Source organism: Neolamprologus multifasciatus, chromosome 8 (genome assembly GCF_963576455.1).
Source record: "Neolamprologus multifasciatus chromosome 8, fNeoMul1.2, whole genome shotgun sequence".
NCBI lineage: Eukaryota > Metazoa > Chordata > Actinopteri > Cichliformes > Cichlidae > Neolamprologus > Neolamprologus multifasciatus.
The window spans coordinates 5,180,492-5,197,509 of record NC_140446.1 but is presented as its reverse complement, the minus strand read 5'-3'; the positions used below and the strand labels follow the sequence as shown (position 1 = coordinate 5,197,509).

The window sequence follows — 17,018 nt, the reverse complement described above, 5'->3', positions numbered from 1 at the left end:
TGTAACGGAATACAGTTACTCATATTTTGTATTTTAAATACGTAACGGCGGTACATGTATTCCGTTACTCCCCAACACTGATCACCACAAAGGGTGCAACAGACATGCCGGTTAACCGTGCCCGTAAAATGGGCACACGTGCAGATGTTGCATTTCCAGCAGGGGGAGATAATACATTTAAAGCCAAGAAGGCGGTAGTGAGCAAAAAAGTGCATTCCCGGGTCCTAAATTACCAGAAACAATTAAGCTAGGCGGCTAATATGTATTTACATGTAAATGTGGTAATAATCTCTGTTTAAACACTTTCCCACAATTACTTCTGATTGTGTGTATATTACACATTTTGCCGTGATACCAGGTTGAAGAGTCAGGGTGAGATTCTGAATGAATTTTGTTGGCTTTTCTATGATTTATTGTTTGCAAGAGATAAAACATGATGTGCTGGAAATGCACGAGAGGGGTGGCAGGTATGGAGAAGTGAGACCGAAGTCCTGCATCATTCTAGTGAGCAGCTGTTGTTCGAGGCTTCAGGCCGCCACGTTGCTGTTGACTTACTCTCAAACTGTGGTTTGTTCAGGGCCCTCTCCCAGAGAGACAGATGTTGATTTTGGAAGAGCAGGTGCAGATGTTTGCTGTGTGGAGTAGAAGCTGTCACACCTGTGCCTATGTAAATAGAACATGTGCCTTTTTTCAGCTTTGAATATTTAAGCATCGCCCTCCGGAGCTGACAAATGAAGCTAATGTGGAAGTGCCAAAAATTCTTATAGTGGACACTTGAGGGAAGTCAGTTTTCACAGACTCCCGTGTTAAAATGCCTGGTTTTACAGCACGATGACTCCAATTTTGAAACTCCATCAATATGTATGGAGGGCAGGAGAGAGGTGAGAGTCTACAGCCATCTGTGAAACATGGTGGAGGCTCTGTCATAAAGTACCATTCGATTTTGAGTTCATCTGAAGAGCATCTGACTCCTAAACAATACATTAATGCATTTAATGTTTCACGGACAATCGTGTGCCTGCTTTCTGCTTTATATGCTGTATTTCTATGGATGTTTGCACATGCAGCAAAGTATACACTGGGGAATATGATTATCTGTTTGGTATCAGGTGTTGCAGAAAATTGGAATGAACAAGAACCAAGCATTACTAAAGAAAGGAGGAAGTAACAGAGCGGAAACCAAAAGCCATGGCACAAATACTGTTTAACACCTGATCCAGCTGTTATCCAGCTGTTATCAGTTACAAATGGAAGACATTTTAGTAGTCCTAAGTGTAGCTCAAGGTTCCTCAGCACAGCTGCTGCAATGATACAAATGGAAGTGGTTTTTTTTGTTGCTTTGTTCGTGGGTAAATCAAGGTTGTTGTCGGCGTTCCTGATGCTCAGCGGCGTGAGAATACTTGATGCCCTCCGGGATTGCCCACGTTGGGAACATTTACTGTTAAACTGAGCAGAGAGAGGTGTTGCACTAAATGGAAAAGGGATGTTTGCTCCTCGAACAGACATTGCATCAGCAAAACAATGACTTCACACAGAAAATGAATAGCCCTCTGAGCCTATGGTAGGCACTTTAAATGTAAATGTGTTCATTTAGGTTGAACGACACACGCAGTTATATAACGTGTATGTTTCTATCAAAGCATTCTGGTAACTACAGGAGTTCAGGACCGTGACCACTGACACTAGAAAACAACAGTAAATGTAATAAAGTCCATTAACTCCTTTTATAAAGTTATGACGATGTAATAAATCACACCGGCATCAATCCAGCTACATATAATGAAATTATTCCAGCATATTTTAAATGTAAGCGTTGTATTTGCTAAAATGCTGGTTCTCTGCCATCTTTTATTACTTCCTTGCCTGTGTCTTAGTAATAAAACTAGCAATTTCTATGTTTTTCAGATTGTCAACAAGTCACATCCAAAGACAAATCAGCACTGATCCAACTAGAAGTATTGTGCCTGATTCTGCTGTTCTTAAAGAGCTCCACTGTTGTCAGAATTTATTACTAACACATCAGTGAGCCTCGCTGTTGCACTGGCTGACATATTCCTTCATTACCATGAGCACACTCTGCGGTTTATTTTGAGTCAGTCTCGCATACACAATTCTGAGAGTTGAAATACTCATTAAGGCACCAAATGTGTATTAATGCAACGGTGAAAATAGTGCCAATCACTAGCAATTTACTTTACGCTTACTAAAACCTGCAATAAACAGGTGTTTTAAATAATTATTATGCTTTTCTTTTAAATGAAACTAGATGTTTGTCGCTCTTTTTTTTTTTTAAATAGCTCTTTAGTAGAAGTGCGTGGGAAATCGTGGGCTTCACAGTGGTTAAGTACGAGAGCACTTGGACAGACTGAGCGTGGTGGCTTTTGATCTTTCTGACAGACATAAAAATATAGGAAATTGATGGTTTTAAGTTTAAAAAAAAAGAAGACTTTTTTGAAGCTAAAAGGGACCATATGAGACACAGAATGTGAAAACCTACTTTTATCCAAGAAGCAGATGTCATTAATTTGTCTTTGTTTATTTTTTATACATTTTTTACCTTGTAGATGTCAATCTGTGTCCATTTGTTAAATTACTGTAGTGTTATAATGATGGAAACAGATAAATAGTCACTTGTAGCGTGCTCATAAATGATTAAACCTCTGATAAAGAAACTGTCAATTGTAGTCCACACAGTGTTAATGCCACAGGCTAAAGACAAACAAGCCACCTGTATCGCTAATGGGGCAAATTTCCGTGGTTAACTGACCACCTCAGAGGTGTGTGTGGGTTTCCCCTCATACCCGAGAGGTTTACTGGATGTGGAATTGACGCAAAACAATGTATTATTTGTAGTTTATGCATAACAAAGTGTTCAGTAAACTACATTTTTAGGTTTTAGAAATATTTGAAGACAGTGAAGGTGAGACATCAAACCCCAACAATCAGACAATACCCTATGTGCAAGCACTTGGCGACTGTGGGAAGGAAAAACTCCTTTTTAACAAGAAGAATCGTCTGGCACAGGGGTGGGCAATTCCAGGCCCCGAGATTTTAGATCTCACCTTGGGTCAACACACCTGAATCACATGATTAGTTCGTCACCAGGCCTCTGGGGAACTTCAGGACATGTTGAGGAGCTAATTTAGCCATTTAAATCAGCTGTGTTGGTTCAAGGACACATCTAAAACCTGCAGGACACCGGCCCTCGAGGCCTGGAGTTTGAGACCCTTGAAGTAGATTGAGAGACGTTACATACCTGGGAGGCATGATAAAAAATTGACTATATTATTAGTTCAGGCAGACCACAAAGTCAATCTCAGCCTACAGTCCCAGCAGATCAGCTGATTGCAATAGCAGCCAACATCAGCTGATAGTTTCCTTTTTGTCCAGTTGTTAATGTTTTATTTAATTGTTTTACTTGCTTTAGCCTGCCTATATTTGCTACTTTGTCTGCAAACTGCTTTGGAACCCACCAGGGCCTCATTTATGTCATGTCTTTTAACTTTAATAGTGGGGTTGACATCTAAGGACACATCTAAAACCTGCAGGGACACCGGCCCTCGGGGCCTGGAATTGCCCACCCCTGGTCTGGCAGAACCAGGCGGCCATCTGTAAGGACAGGGAGACTGGTTAATAAGCAACAGGCCCTCAAAACAGGAATAAAACCTTCTTGGACCTGCAGTTTGTTCAATCACGTTAGGTGAAGCCTAATAGAAAGCTAGTATGGCATGCTTTTCAAAGCTGCCACTCTCCGCCCTAACGATGTGTAACTTTAACTTTTTACTTTTTACGGAAGTTGAATTTATATTATAATTGGATTTATAAATAAATTCACATCCTCAGAAGTTGTTATCAAGAAGAAAGTTAGCAACAGAGACGAAAAGTTTGTTTTTAGGCTGTAAACTTGTTTGTTGTTGTTAAGCTGGGCACTTTAACTTGGGAGTCTATGGGGACTGACTTGCTTTCCGAGTCACCATCTAGTGGCTATTTGAGGAACTGCAGTGTTTCTGATTTAGGCACCAGCTGCTGTTTGCATTCATCTGAGGGATCTTAAATGACATTTTTTGAAAGGGTGATTTTTAAAAAGCGCTTCATCGTTCTCCAACCTTTTTCCCGCAAAACACGAGAAGACGGACAAACTTAGAGATGGATAGGCTGACCGACAAAGCTTAGTAATAGGCCCTCCCCAGATTTCACCGTGTGGGACGAAATTAGGAAATATGACTGGAACAACTTGACATGGAAATTCATAAATTAGTTTAAAAGCTCTGAAAAATACCCCCCTACTCCCCAATCCTATGAGTGATATCTGGGCCAAACAGAAGCTGCAGCTGATGTAAGATGAATCATTCATGATCACAGTGTGGACTCATGAAAAATTGCAGAATACAGCAGCAAAAACAAAAAATCAAAACCAAGCAAACAACAAATATAAACAAGCTCAATGTACTTTTGTCTTCTTGTTTACTTTTCCTCTGCAGTTCCCCATGATCAATGAGTTTGGTGAGGACACTAACTCCTACTGCTCATTTGAGAGCAAAGAGACGGCGATGCTGCACTCAGAAAACGGCAGCCTGCAGCAGAGAGTCAACGCCCTGACCCACGAGGTAAGAGAACAGGGGAAGGATTGAGATTGGGGAAAAATATCGGGGGGAATCCATTTTACAATGTGTTCATTTATTTTTTTATAACTGGATGAAGTAAAAAGCTTATCACACTCTCAAATTCTACAGAAATCCTCCCTTCCTGTGAATTAATTGAATTAAAAATGAATTGAGGCCATCCCTGGTGGACATATACTGAGAGATGTCCAGAACTAATTAAGTACTAAAGCTGCTGCACGAGCAAAATTACTCATATTGCGTGTTTTTAAGGAGCGGTGTGACACAGGATTTTCATGCTGGTGCTCTGTTTTGGTGGTGCGGTATAACCGGGTCTAAACCTGGCTACAGATGTGCTTATCGTGTAAACCTTCAGAAAACAAATGCTAAAAAAAGGCGCGCCTTTTTACAAACACACAGGCATCACACATTTTTAAATTAGTGCACGCATAATGTGTGCACGCAAGCACTAATTGTGGACTTTATGTGCTCCCGCTGTCCAAAAGCTTGATGAATGGCTGCGCCCGAAATGTGCTCGGACTACTTGTTTCTCACTTGTAACTCTCCTGTTTCGAAGTCTGTGAGAACAAGAGCGTGGGGAAATACAAGTGAGAAACGACTGACACAGGAAGGCCGTGGTAAAACTGGTAGCAGCAGCGGTAAAAAGAACTACACAGCAGAACAAAGGGAAGGAAATGGTTTATGGGAGCAGCATAAACGATTAGCGTGGGACATACAAGGTCATGGGGCGCTGGTACCATGCAGTCAGAGTGATTAAAAGGGTCTTGGCTCCACGAGCATGCTCTGTTGGTACAAGACCCTGACCACAAACACCTATGCATGCTGACAGGCACAAACCTTATATTTTCAATGAAGTGGTGACCTCCAATAATCAAAGGCAGGTAGAGAAAACTGAATTACTGTACAGCCTATAAATGTACAGTTTCATGTATCATCACACCATCATGTGAACACTCGCTTTGGGAATATAAGGATGCTTTCTTATGCTTTTTTCATTTTTTCTGCCCCCGTTTTGCGTATAATAATATTTTTCAGCGATTCCCTCAGTGAACCCACATACGCACGCTCTGAGACATATCAGGGTTTTTTTTTCAAACTCCTACAAAATCTTTTCTTTTTATTTCACCTTTGCTTTGATGTGAGGAATTTTTTGTCCTTTACCTCTGAAACCAAATATACATAACTGTACTTTCATCACAAGGTCTGTCATTTCTGTGTTGGTGTTCCTAATTTTTTGTTTCTGACTTAGTCTATTTTTATTTGAACTTTCACCCCTTCCTAAACATAAATAAGCAGTTTTAGTGTCAAAGCAAAATAAAAAGCTATATCTGAAAATATAAATTTTATGCTTTTGCCATTTTTGGTTTCATATGGGACACAGGCCCGAGTCTCTGGGTTAAAGTCCTGTGTTTGATCCTTTGATAAAGCTAAACCATTAGTTTAAGTGGACTTTAATAAAATGTCACTTTCGTCCACTATAAGAAGTGTGTTAATGTGTTTTGCAGACAACAAATCATAATGCGATGATTATTTGAGCTTCTCTTGCAGGATCCAGGCACCTTGCAGTTGCTAACCTGCATTACTGGATGGCACAGTTAGCCCGTGCAGTGATTTCCATGACAGAAGCATGCCTGTTTTTAATGCAATGCTGCCTGAGGGCCCAAAGATCACAGGCATCCAATACTGAATATCAGCCTGCACAGATATTTCTCCAGAAAATCTGCATCTTATTATGCACATCCCACGAACTTCAAAAATACCTGATGTTTTTCTTGTGGTACATTTTCTCAGTTTAGACATTTTAAACATTTTTTTCCATATTCTATTGTGAACAGAGATGGGTAACGCGTTACTGTAATCCGATTACTTTTTTCAAGTAACGAGTAAAGTAAGGGATTACTATTGCAAAAACGGTAATTAGAATACCGTTACTTTCCCGTAGGAACGCTGCGTTACTGCGTTACTAAAACCGTGATTTTTTTGCGAGAATGTCTCATGATAATGACGTAAGCAAGTGCGACGTTCGTGACAACAGCTGTGTGCAGATCAACAATGGATAATATATCGAGTGCAGAGAGAGTATGAGTGTGCAGCGTTTAAAGCGTGGAAGTACTGACCTTACTTTGAGTTTGATTCCATAAAAAGTGACAAAAACATTAGTGTCCGTTGTGCGTGGGAAGAAAACTTCTTTTTACAGCAAAAAAACCCCTAAACTTCCGAGCAAGCACCGAGTAGCTACGACGTAATGGGAAACTCACAGGGAAATTCGCAGATTCTTCCACTGACCGCTGCGGCACACCTGCACCAGGGTAAACCTCCGCCCTCCCCACTCCTGCTTTACAGGTGAAAATAGAGCAACAGGACTGCTAGTCTTTGACTTTATTTATTTTCTGCTGTGTTTTACTTGCATCTATTTGAAAGACTGAGTGTAAACACAAAAAATATTTTATTTTATGTGCTGGAATGTGCAGAAAATAGGTTTAAATGTTAAACTAATTTCTTCCAGTCAGAGAATGGTGCATATAATTAAATTTTTGCTTGATGCATAAAGTTAAAAGATTAAAACTAATAAAACAAGTTTTAAAAAGAGACTTTTCCATTTGATTACATTTTGTATGATGGATTATGCAGAAAAAGTAGAACTGGGCTGAAAGATCTATCGCTTTATCACCTATTCAGGTTGTAAATCGTGTTTTTAAAGGGTAACTAAGTAACTAAGTAACTAAGTAATTAATTACTTTTGAAAATAAGTAATCAGTAATCAGTAAAGTAATGGGATTACTTTTTTGGGGAAGTAATCAGTAATTAGTTGATTAGCTGATTACTTTTTTCAAGTAACTTGACCAACACTGATTGTGAATAAAACATAGGTGAGATTTGCAGATCATTGCATTAGGTTTTTAGTTATGTTTTACACAGCATCCCAAATCTTTGGAGTTAGGTTTGTTTTTTCTAGAGTTAGAGGTGAGGCCTTCTGTCCTCCAAATCGAGTCATGCAACAGGGCAATGATCCCAAGCACAGCAGAAAGACTGAAAAAAGGGGAAGGTGTCGCAGGGGCCCAGTCAAAGTTCAGACCTCAACCTCACCGGACTTTAAGAGAGCTGCAAAATAAATGCTTTCAAACCTGAAGCAACACTGCGAAGGAGAGTGGACCGAAACTCTGCCTCAGAGACCAACAAAGTCATACTGAAAATAATTACTTTCTAAGTTGTAGCTGCTAAAGGTGCTTCTACATTGTTTTTTTTCCACCAGTATGTTTGATTTAAGGATGCTGTCCCTTTAAACTGCAACTGTACGGCTCTCCAGGTAACCAGAGTTTTCAGCGTTTTCTCTCGTGATAGCGCTGCCTTCAGCTACTGAACAAACCAAACTAACCACAGAAGGCTTCTGCTCTTTAAAGCCACAGCACACCTAAAAAAAACGAACATATATGATCTTCCTCTGGCCCATAGCGCTCACTCTCTCTTTTTTAAATATCACAGAACCGCATAGCACAGGGGTGTCGAACTCCAGGCCAGTTTCCCGCAGGTTTTAGATATCACCCCATTTCAACACACCTGAATCAAATTATTAGTTCATTACCAGGCTTCTGGAGAACTTCATGTTGAGGTGATAATTTAGCCATTTAAATCAGCTGTGTTGGATCAAGGACACATCTAAAACATGCAGGACACCGGCCCTTGAGGCCTGGAGTTCGACACCTGTGGCATAGCACCACAAAAAGCGCGTTTATTAAACTGCTGACAAGCACGTTTTTGAGTTTATGGATGTATTTTTTTTCTTTTACTGTACAGTAATACAGTTTTTTTTCCATTCAAGGACTCCGCATTCATAACAAACCAAAAAAACAATCTTCCACCTTTTCATCGAGATTCTCAGAGTATTGTATTCTTCCTTTAGCGCTAAGTACTACTAATAACTGTTAACTGATTCTTTTATACTATTAATTACGAAGGGATACCAACTATGGAAAACAAACAATCCCGCCCACAGTATCTACACTGAAGTGCAAATGTAAAACGTGATAATAAATATATCTCCTTATTTTAGGAAACCGTGCGTTTGTGGGCCTCTCAGGACAGAAATCCAGCTCTGGAGTAATTCTGCTCGCCTCCGTCACGATGCTGTTGACAAGCCGCACACGCCTTGGTGCCAGTTTTTTTTTTTTCCCCAGGCATATGTTACCATAGACACACTGAATAGGCTTCAGTGCTCCACCACACAGCCGTGATATACCTCTTTGTCCTCTGTTTATCTCACTCCCTTGCTGCTGCTCCCACTCCCATTTTCTGCGTAGTCTAAAGTGACCATATTTTTCCATATTCTTCAATAAAAGGCTCACTTCTGTGCCTTCATCTGCTTTGAAAATGTCCTCATTTCTCTCAATTTGGTGCATGTCACTGCCCTCAGAGCTGTCTGTCTTTATGGCATCCAGTGGCATTCACCCCTCGTATTATGCCACACTGTAAGAAGATTAGATCAGCGACATGTCAAGAAATCCTTCATTTTAACACACTTGAACATCCTTGTTTTGGAGATGAGGCAAACGCTGAGCTTTCAGGATTTCTGTGCCCCAAATTTGCTTGGTTACACAACAGTTTCTCAACCAACGCATTTGACGCCTCTCAAAATGAAAGCCGTACCCCCCTTTTGTTTGTTCTTTGTGAAGAAGTTTTAAAAGTTGGAATGAAGGGGAAAAAACTAACCCTTTTCCTTTTCTGTATCTCGCTTCAGCTCCAGAAGAGAAAGGAGCGAGAGGAACAGCTGGAGGATGTGATCAAGGCTTACGAGAAGATTCACATGGAGAAGAACAACCTCCAGAGGGATCTCGACAAGATGGTCAGAGGCATTATTCAGTTCACTGCTCTGCGCGTTCATTATTTTGCAGAAGCTTTCTTTGCGAGACATATGGCTCATTAAGTTTCGCAGCTTCACGTCCTGGTAATCGGGACCAGATTTAAAAAGTGAAACTCTTCATGGTTGACATCACTAAGACAACAGACAAATCGCAAAATTGAGTAAAGTGTGTGGATGGTGGCGCTGACTTGTGTGTGTAGTTTCATCGTTTTTATGAAAGCTTTTATTTTAAAACTACAGATGTCTCAGATTCTGGAGTCCTGCATTGATTATGCTCTACTACATCATATATACTTCTAAGCTTTTAAAGAATGATCATCCGTGTGTGAAATGCAATGATTAGGACGTTAATCAGCATCAGTCCCGACAAAAGATGATCCAACAGAAAAGATGAGGTTGAGATTTAAACTTAAAGGAGAAGCAGAGTCGTTGAAAAACATTAAGATCAGCTGGTGAAGACGACAGCTGGAAGGAGGAATATCTGAAAGCCTTTGTCTGGTTGGGTCTTGTCCACATCTATCCCAGCCCAGTTCCATTTGAGGTCATTGTTTATGAATGGATATAAATTTTAATGGGTTAATAAAAAAGCTAAATTGTTGCCTAACAATTCCCGGTGGTTTTGAGATTAGATTACACTTCAGTAAGTGCGATTCCTAATCGGCTCTTGCCTGGATGCAACCAAAGCCGCTCAGAGCTGATTGGATAATGCACCCTGGACGACAGATGAGAAGCAGAAACCTACTGCTGCTAAAAATCTACCTTGCAGACAGAATCCGAATAGGAGTAGGAGAGCAGACAGACTGACAATAGGATAGGATTCCGAATAAACAAGGAATAAAATAAGGAGGCAGGTGAATCGAATCAGTGGGACAAAAAAGTGACAGGAAGTAAAACAAGCTCAGAGTGATGACCAAAATAAAACAAAAAAATACAGGAACAAAGACTTGCAAGGAAATTTGGAAAAAGATTAAACACAAGGAAATATAAAAGAGTGCATCTACAAAATAAAGGCAAGATCCAAAGATATTGCAAACACCTCAAACCGGACATGAATATATGACTGAAAAAAATGTGGAACACATGTAGTTACAAAAGTAAAACTTTAGTGTTTGCACTCATCTTGAATGAAGACACCTATTTAAACTAATAGCTGTCACCGAAAGCAAAATACAAAAGCTCACTTTACTTTAATACGTAACTGTCCTCAGACATGTTTATGAATTATTATAGTGAGTGATTTGTCCTTGGTGTGAAAAAGTCATTTTTTAAAAGTTCTCCTCTAGCTCTAAACAAAACTGCGTTAAGCTGAAACATTCAGTGTTTCCCCAAAGAAAATAATCTCATTTTTTTAAACACAGCAAATCAAGGTTGATCCAGATCCGCCCGAAGCTTCCAGCTGAACAGATTGGCTGGCTGGTCTTCCCCTAAATGCCCTCTATGCTAATAAACCATCTCATATGACAGTGAAGTCCATCATACAGAGAAGCCTCAGCAGTTTCAGAGGTCTCAGTGATTAAGGGATAAAGTGCACCAAAGATGTTGGAACTGCTTCCTGCCAACAGCTGAGACACTGTCAATGTCACCTGAAGCTGCGGCTCGCTGTTAATTCAGCTCCGTCTACCTGTTGGGCCTCATTGACCTTTATCTTCCATCCTTTCACTCACTTACTAACATAATATACAGAACTTAAAGTAAAGTGAGGATTCAGAAGCATAATACCATTAATAGTTTTTCATAAGTTAATTTCAAAGGCGTGTTTTGAATCTAGGGATGCTTTTTTTCAAGCATATTAAAGAACGTGTCAGAGTTCTTCTGTGGATTTTGATGTTTTTGGTGTCGAGTTGAGGCCTCTGTGCTGACAACATCCACCACAGGAGTCATTCTTCTTTATATTTCTAAAGATGCCTCAATGCTAAACACATATTGTATTATTTACCAACCATGTGCATTGCAAGGAAGTACGCAAATCACTTTTAAAACACACGAACAAACAAATCTTCCCTAAGTTCACACAGTCCCTTAGCTCAGCTCCACCCCTGCTTCCCCATTTCTAACCAACTAGTTGATGTCAAAAGAAACAAAAACTAAAATTGTGGCATCAACACAACAGAGGAATTATCTGCAAACATCACGGGGTAATGATACAAATGCAAACAAGTGATAACCAAGTTACCAAAAAAGCAAATGTTTCTTTAATCTCAGCTCTAACTCTGGAAGTGTTTTCTCTATCCGTATTTACTAAGTAACATTTTTAACCTAAGTAAATAGTTGAATCCCGGTGATTTTAAAGAAAGATTTGAATGTGCGTTTGATTATAGACAAGTTTGGTGGAGAAACACGTTGAGCGGATCCTGAGCCTGGAGTCAGCTCTGAGGCAGAGGGAAAACTCCCTGCAGAAACTCAACATGCAGCTGCACAGCAAAGACATGCAGTATCTGCAGCTCCATGCTGGCCCAGACGCACACAGTAAGTGATCCGGCAATCTTACTCTCTATATCTTCACGATGCATCTATATATCTGATTTTGAATAAACCATATGAGCACTGGTGTGCATCAAATGTTTCAATAGAGAGAAATGGCAATATGGTGATCAGTTTCAACCACTCACACCACAAACCAAGGCTGAAATCACGATGCATTTATGAACTCTGACCTAGAGTTTACGGACCCAATTATGGCAATTACAAAACCAGCCTGGTATGATTCAGCAAGCTTGTGAAAAAGCGTGCTTATAAAGCAGGGAGTGCACTAATTTCTCTCCAAAAGTGCTCGGTGAATGGCTAAGTAGCTCTGGAAAGAATATGCCCCCATAGCTTTCTGAAGTTGGATTAGGAAGCTTTGTGTCTGATCATTTCTGTAACTCCAGCATTCAAACTGAGAGGAGCTGGAGTTTCTGTGCTGCTGACCCAACTTCATTGCTGACCCTCAGTTGGTACGACTGTTGAAGCCTGTTGAGGCAAATCGTAAAAAATGAAAGCAACTCTCTTAAACAGAAGCAATGTTGATTTGCCTTTTTACTTATAGCATCTGTATTTGAATCAAAGTGTAGCTTATCGTCTTTTCATAGTCCCGCCACTGAGTGTAGCCATTCAGAACAACTGCTGATTTTAGTCACGATATATTGTTGCAGTAATTGGGAGAGCAATGTCACGACAGGACAGAACAGAGTAGAGCAAGAGGCAGTGACAACAGGCCCTGGCCCTGATTAAGTGAGACACAGTAGGTGCTGAGACGGAAATGAAACTCCACCGCTATAAGCCCAACTGTAGGCTAAAGGTTAAAGCAACTTAAACAGACTACGTGATGTAAAATTTGCCAGTAGGATGCATAGAAAGGGATCAGCTGATTTACAGGGAGTGTGGCCTGACTTCTTCCTGATACACCCATCCATCAATCTATCTATTCTCTTCAACTTATCCTTATCGTGAGCGTATCCCAGCTACCATCAGTGGGGAGGCAGAGTACACCCTTGGCTCTTCTTACTGATTTAAAGTGTAAAAGAGTTTTTTTGTGCATTTTATTTACACAAACAAAAAAACAAGAAAACAACTATCACTCTATAATATTGCTCAGCATTTTCCTGTTCATGGAGTCTTTGATCCAATCCAACAGTCTGTTTAAAAAGCATTTTAATTGAGGTCAGGTTAGACCGCAGCCTGTCAGAAAGACTCAGCCTGGACATTTTGTTCCTACTCCCCACTCACAGAGAAAGACCTGTAATCTATGCGTGTGCTGGTGACTGAAATTCACTCATTCTGGCTTCAGAAACATTTGCAGTAAAGTGACTTGCTCTGTAAATTTGGGGATTTATCTGTATTATTCAGCTGTTGCTTCCATCTGTACTGTTGAGTGGTCTGTTTTGTGACTAGTGTGCGTTACGAAATGCTGGAAAACCCTTGAGACAACAGGACTTATTACAATGCATTTCTATAGACTCCGCAAACATGGCAGAGCACTAAAAAGTTTGTGAACAAACGTAGGATTTTAGATTTTAAATTTTAAATTCAAATTGTCTCAGCGAGTCAGTACATTATGTGACTGTAGCATCGAATTCAGGATAGGACATGCAGTCTACTTCTGCACGGAGGAGGATCTGTTGACTTCAACTGATCTAGAGTGAGTAGAAGCTAAACTCTGCCCTCTCCAACAATGTGGGCGGTTGAAAGATGGAAGAAATGTGTCACTGCCACCTCAACAGATGCCTCTGCTGATAGTATACCTTCATGAGGAGGAGGTACTACTTTGCATCGGCTTCAAATTACCTTCACGAATATTTGGAAAAAATGGTGTAAACAATGTTTTTTTTCCCCCTTAATTTATACGTGAGGAAGTGATGATTAATAGCTGCATGTGAATGAGGAAAACCTGTTACTGCACATACGAGCGCTCTGTTGAGGAGGCAGGAGGAGCAGGGATAAAAGATGATACTGCTGTACTGTTACTGTGTCTTCTGGCTCAAGGACTGAGTCTGTGTGAGCGGCGCTGAATCACTAGCATGCCCACACAGATCACATCACCCAGGTACAAACTGAACGATGCTGCCCTTGGAAGAAGTCATCTCTTTTGCTCTTTCATACTCATCGATTGTACAGCAGCCACGGACAGCAGCACGCTGCATTAGTCAGGCGAAAACCACTCAAAGCACTGCGTTTTAGCTCTTTTACCTCTTCTCCTTTCTCCCAGTGCTTGACTGCCCGGCGTTGACCCTTCAGAGCTCCCGTAGCCTTGACGCCCTGTCCGACCTTAAGCTGCAGCGCCTGGAGGCCGAGCTGGAAGGGGCGCGACACGAAGCCCAGGGGGCGTGTCAGCGGGAGGAGGAGCTGAAGGCAGAGTGCGAAAGACTAAAGGACGAGATGAGACAGCTGCAGAACAGCCAGAGGGTCAGTGTTGGCTTGTTTTAATCTGCCAGGGAAGCATTAAGAGGCTTGTGCGCTGTCAGAGAAACAGCAAACAAAAATACATTCTGGTCATGCATCCCCTGAAATGTCCTTGGAGATTTGTGATAAGCATTAAGAGAAATGAAAACTCTATTCTCCGTCCATTAGAGAAGATTCCTGCTGAATAATTCATCAAAATCCCCCATGACCTTTAAGCACAGTCATTTTTTTATCATTTAATGCCACGATTTTCTTTAAATAATGCATATCTACAGCTAATTAGAGTGTCCATAATTGATATTTATATATCGCAGTGTATTAAATGCACTGTGCATGATTTATACACGTAAAAATAAACCATATCTGCAGTTTGCCTCACATTTAGAGATCCCTGTAAAGATCTCGCCGTTTAGTGGCAACCAGGGGTGGAGTAAGGGGGTTTGGGTTGCTAGACATTAGGAGTCTACAACAGGTAAATACTATTTTCTAGCTGAAGTCATTTTAGCGATCCGTCTCTTCACTAAGTAGTTGCTCCATGGCTGACATATCAGTGCAACCACCCATTAAAATTCTCTCATGACCTTTAAAAACAATTGCGAGAGAATAACCTGCATAACTACTGCCTCACGGTGTACTTGTACGTGTCAGCTGTGTCTGCACAATCCAATGAAAACAGCGAGAGACAAAAATTAAGCATGCAGTCGGCCACAAATGAAATCCAAAGGACATCAGCGTCTGCGCTATGCCAGTGTACATAATCTCTCATCCTAATCAAAGCTGTAACAACTGTCTGGCTTCACCACCGCACCAGAGAGCAATCGGGCCAAGTCACAGAAAGCTGGTGAACACAGTAAAGCATTTAGAAGCTTAGAAGTCAGATAATTCCCTCAGTTGTTATTGGTGTCAGCCAAGACCGCATCGCTGAATGCTATTCTTCTATCAAAGAGTAAAGAAAGTGAACTTTCTGTCTGCGTCATATCTGTGATGGAACAGCATGGCTAAAAAGGTGGCATCCTCCACATACGGAAGCCGTAAAGGGTACCACACATAAACCACACACTGTATATAAAAATGGACTTAGATTCAGAGCCTGAAAAGTGAAGACTAGGGATGGGTATCGTTTAAGTTTTATCCGATACCAGTACCAAACCGATACTTTTGAAACGGTGCCGGTGCTTAAACAGTGCTCAAACCGGTGCTTAAAGAATGGAGAACACAAAATTGGTCCAAAAACCTCTCATGTTCAGCTGTTTTTTTGTAAAAAGATAACAATGTTAGCCTTTTCTGCAGCTATGGGGCATATATGGTATCATTCCTGGCTGGAAGCAGTGCTTAAACAATGGAAAAAACCCAAACTTTGTCCAAAAACCTCTCATGTTTAACTGTTTTCCACTTTTTCTTTGGTCATTTTAGCCTTTTTGGCCAGGGTGAAGGGAGTATCTGCCATCAAACAAGAAGACAGCCGCATGTAACTACGACGGTGTTTGCTAGTTCACCTTACATGCATTAATGTAATAACGTGGTTAGCTTACTCAACGTAAATTACACACGAACAACATTAAGCTACTCACACAGAGAAGAACGGCTGCTGCTGCCATCATCATCCTCATCATTTCTGCTACACTGGCAGGGCTAGGGGCCAGGACTCTCCTCTTCGGGTTTTTGGGGGATGTTGCTAACTCTGGGTCCAATAACAGGCACCACACCCGCAGTAGACGTGCACGGTGTCTCACGGCAAGCTATCCAATACGGCGCATTTCTCGGCTTTTAAAAAAAACGCTATGCGTCGCCAGGTGTTTCATCAGATTCGAGGCGTTACCTCCTTTGACAGTATCACAGTATCACCTTAAAGCACTTGTTGCAGCTGCTGAGTTTGCATCTTTTGCTGTGAAGTACAGCCAGACTTTTGACCGCTTCGCCTTGGGCATTTTTAATCTGTAGCTCTGCTCTAAAAGAACGTACATACCTGGACCCGCCTACTATCCTCGGAAACGTAAAATGATTGGCTAGAATCTAAAGTGTATGACATCTCAGGGGGGGAAAAAGCACCGAAATAAAGCACCGAAATGTGCGCTGCTTTCCGGTCTGGTTACTACCGTTTATGTCAGAACCGGTGCCATCATGGCACCGGATACCGGTACCCATCCCTAGTGAAGACTAGTCAGAAGTGTCTTAAAACTGCAATCTCTCTAATGGCCCACAGGGGGCGACTCCTCTGATTTTAAATAAGAAATCTATTTGTATACAAAGACATCTATGGAAAAGCTACCCATAATCCTTTGATTCAACCCCCTGCTTAACAATTTCTTGATGAGTTTGTGGGCTCAGTAGCTGATATGTATTTTGTAAATGATGGTCCCCATTAGTGTCCAGAGGTCGATAACGCTCAGCTTGATGCTTAACAAGACAGGAACTTTGAAAACTGATGGGTAACAGCACTGCAGCGGTGTCCATATCTTACATGCAATATAAGCCAAGAAAACCACCGCATGTAGTGCTTGAATAAATAAATAATAACGGCACAAGTCTTTTGTTTTTATGGGTACACATTCTCTTAGCTGTGTTAGTGTCAAACAGGCTTCAAATAGACTCTTGCTGTCAGATTTTCTTTTCTCCAATATTCTACCAGCACCTGCATGCTAATCTAATTTCATGCTCTA

General features: G+C 41.0%; 1 protein-coding gene and 1 long non-coding RNA gene across 3 annotated transcripts in view; one reads left to right on the top strand and one right to left on the bottom strand.

Moving 5' to 3' along the window:
• tbkbp1 (TBK1 binding protein 1) overlaps window positions 1–17,018 on the top strand; it is a 79,834-nt gene that overhangs the window by 41,394 nt on the left and 21,422 nt on the right. For both annotated transcript variants that reach the window (XM_085169629.1, XM_085169630.1), the window contains exons 3-6: window positions 4,482–4,607; window positions 9,358–9,462; window positions 11,799–11,946; window positions 14,165–14,361. In XM_085169629.1, the coding sequence (XP_085025755.1) occupies window positions 4,482–4,607; window positions 9,358–9,462; window positions 11,799–11,946; window positions 14,165–14,361 (576 nt within the window). The remainder of the gene's footprint in view (window positions 1–4,481; window positions 4,608–9,357; window positions 9,463–11,798; window positions 11,947–14,164; window positions 14,362–17,018) is intronic.
• On the bottom strand, window positions 1,282–4,482 carry LOC146512297 (uncharacterized). The gene is made up of 2 exons (XR_014875625.1): window positions 3,543–4,482; window positions 1,282–3,188 (listed from the first exon to the last, which is right to left on the bottom strand). It is a non-coding gene; the product is annotated as an uncharacterized LOC146512297 (long non-coding RNA).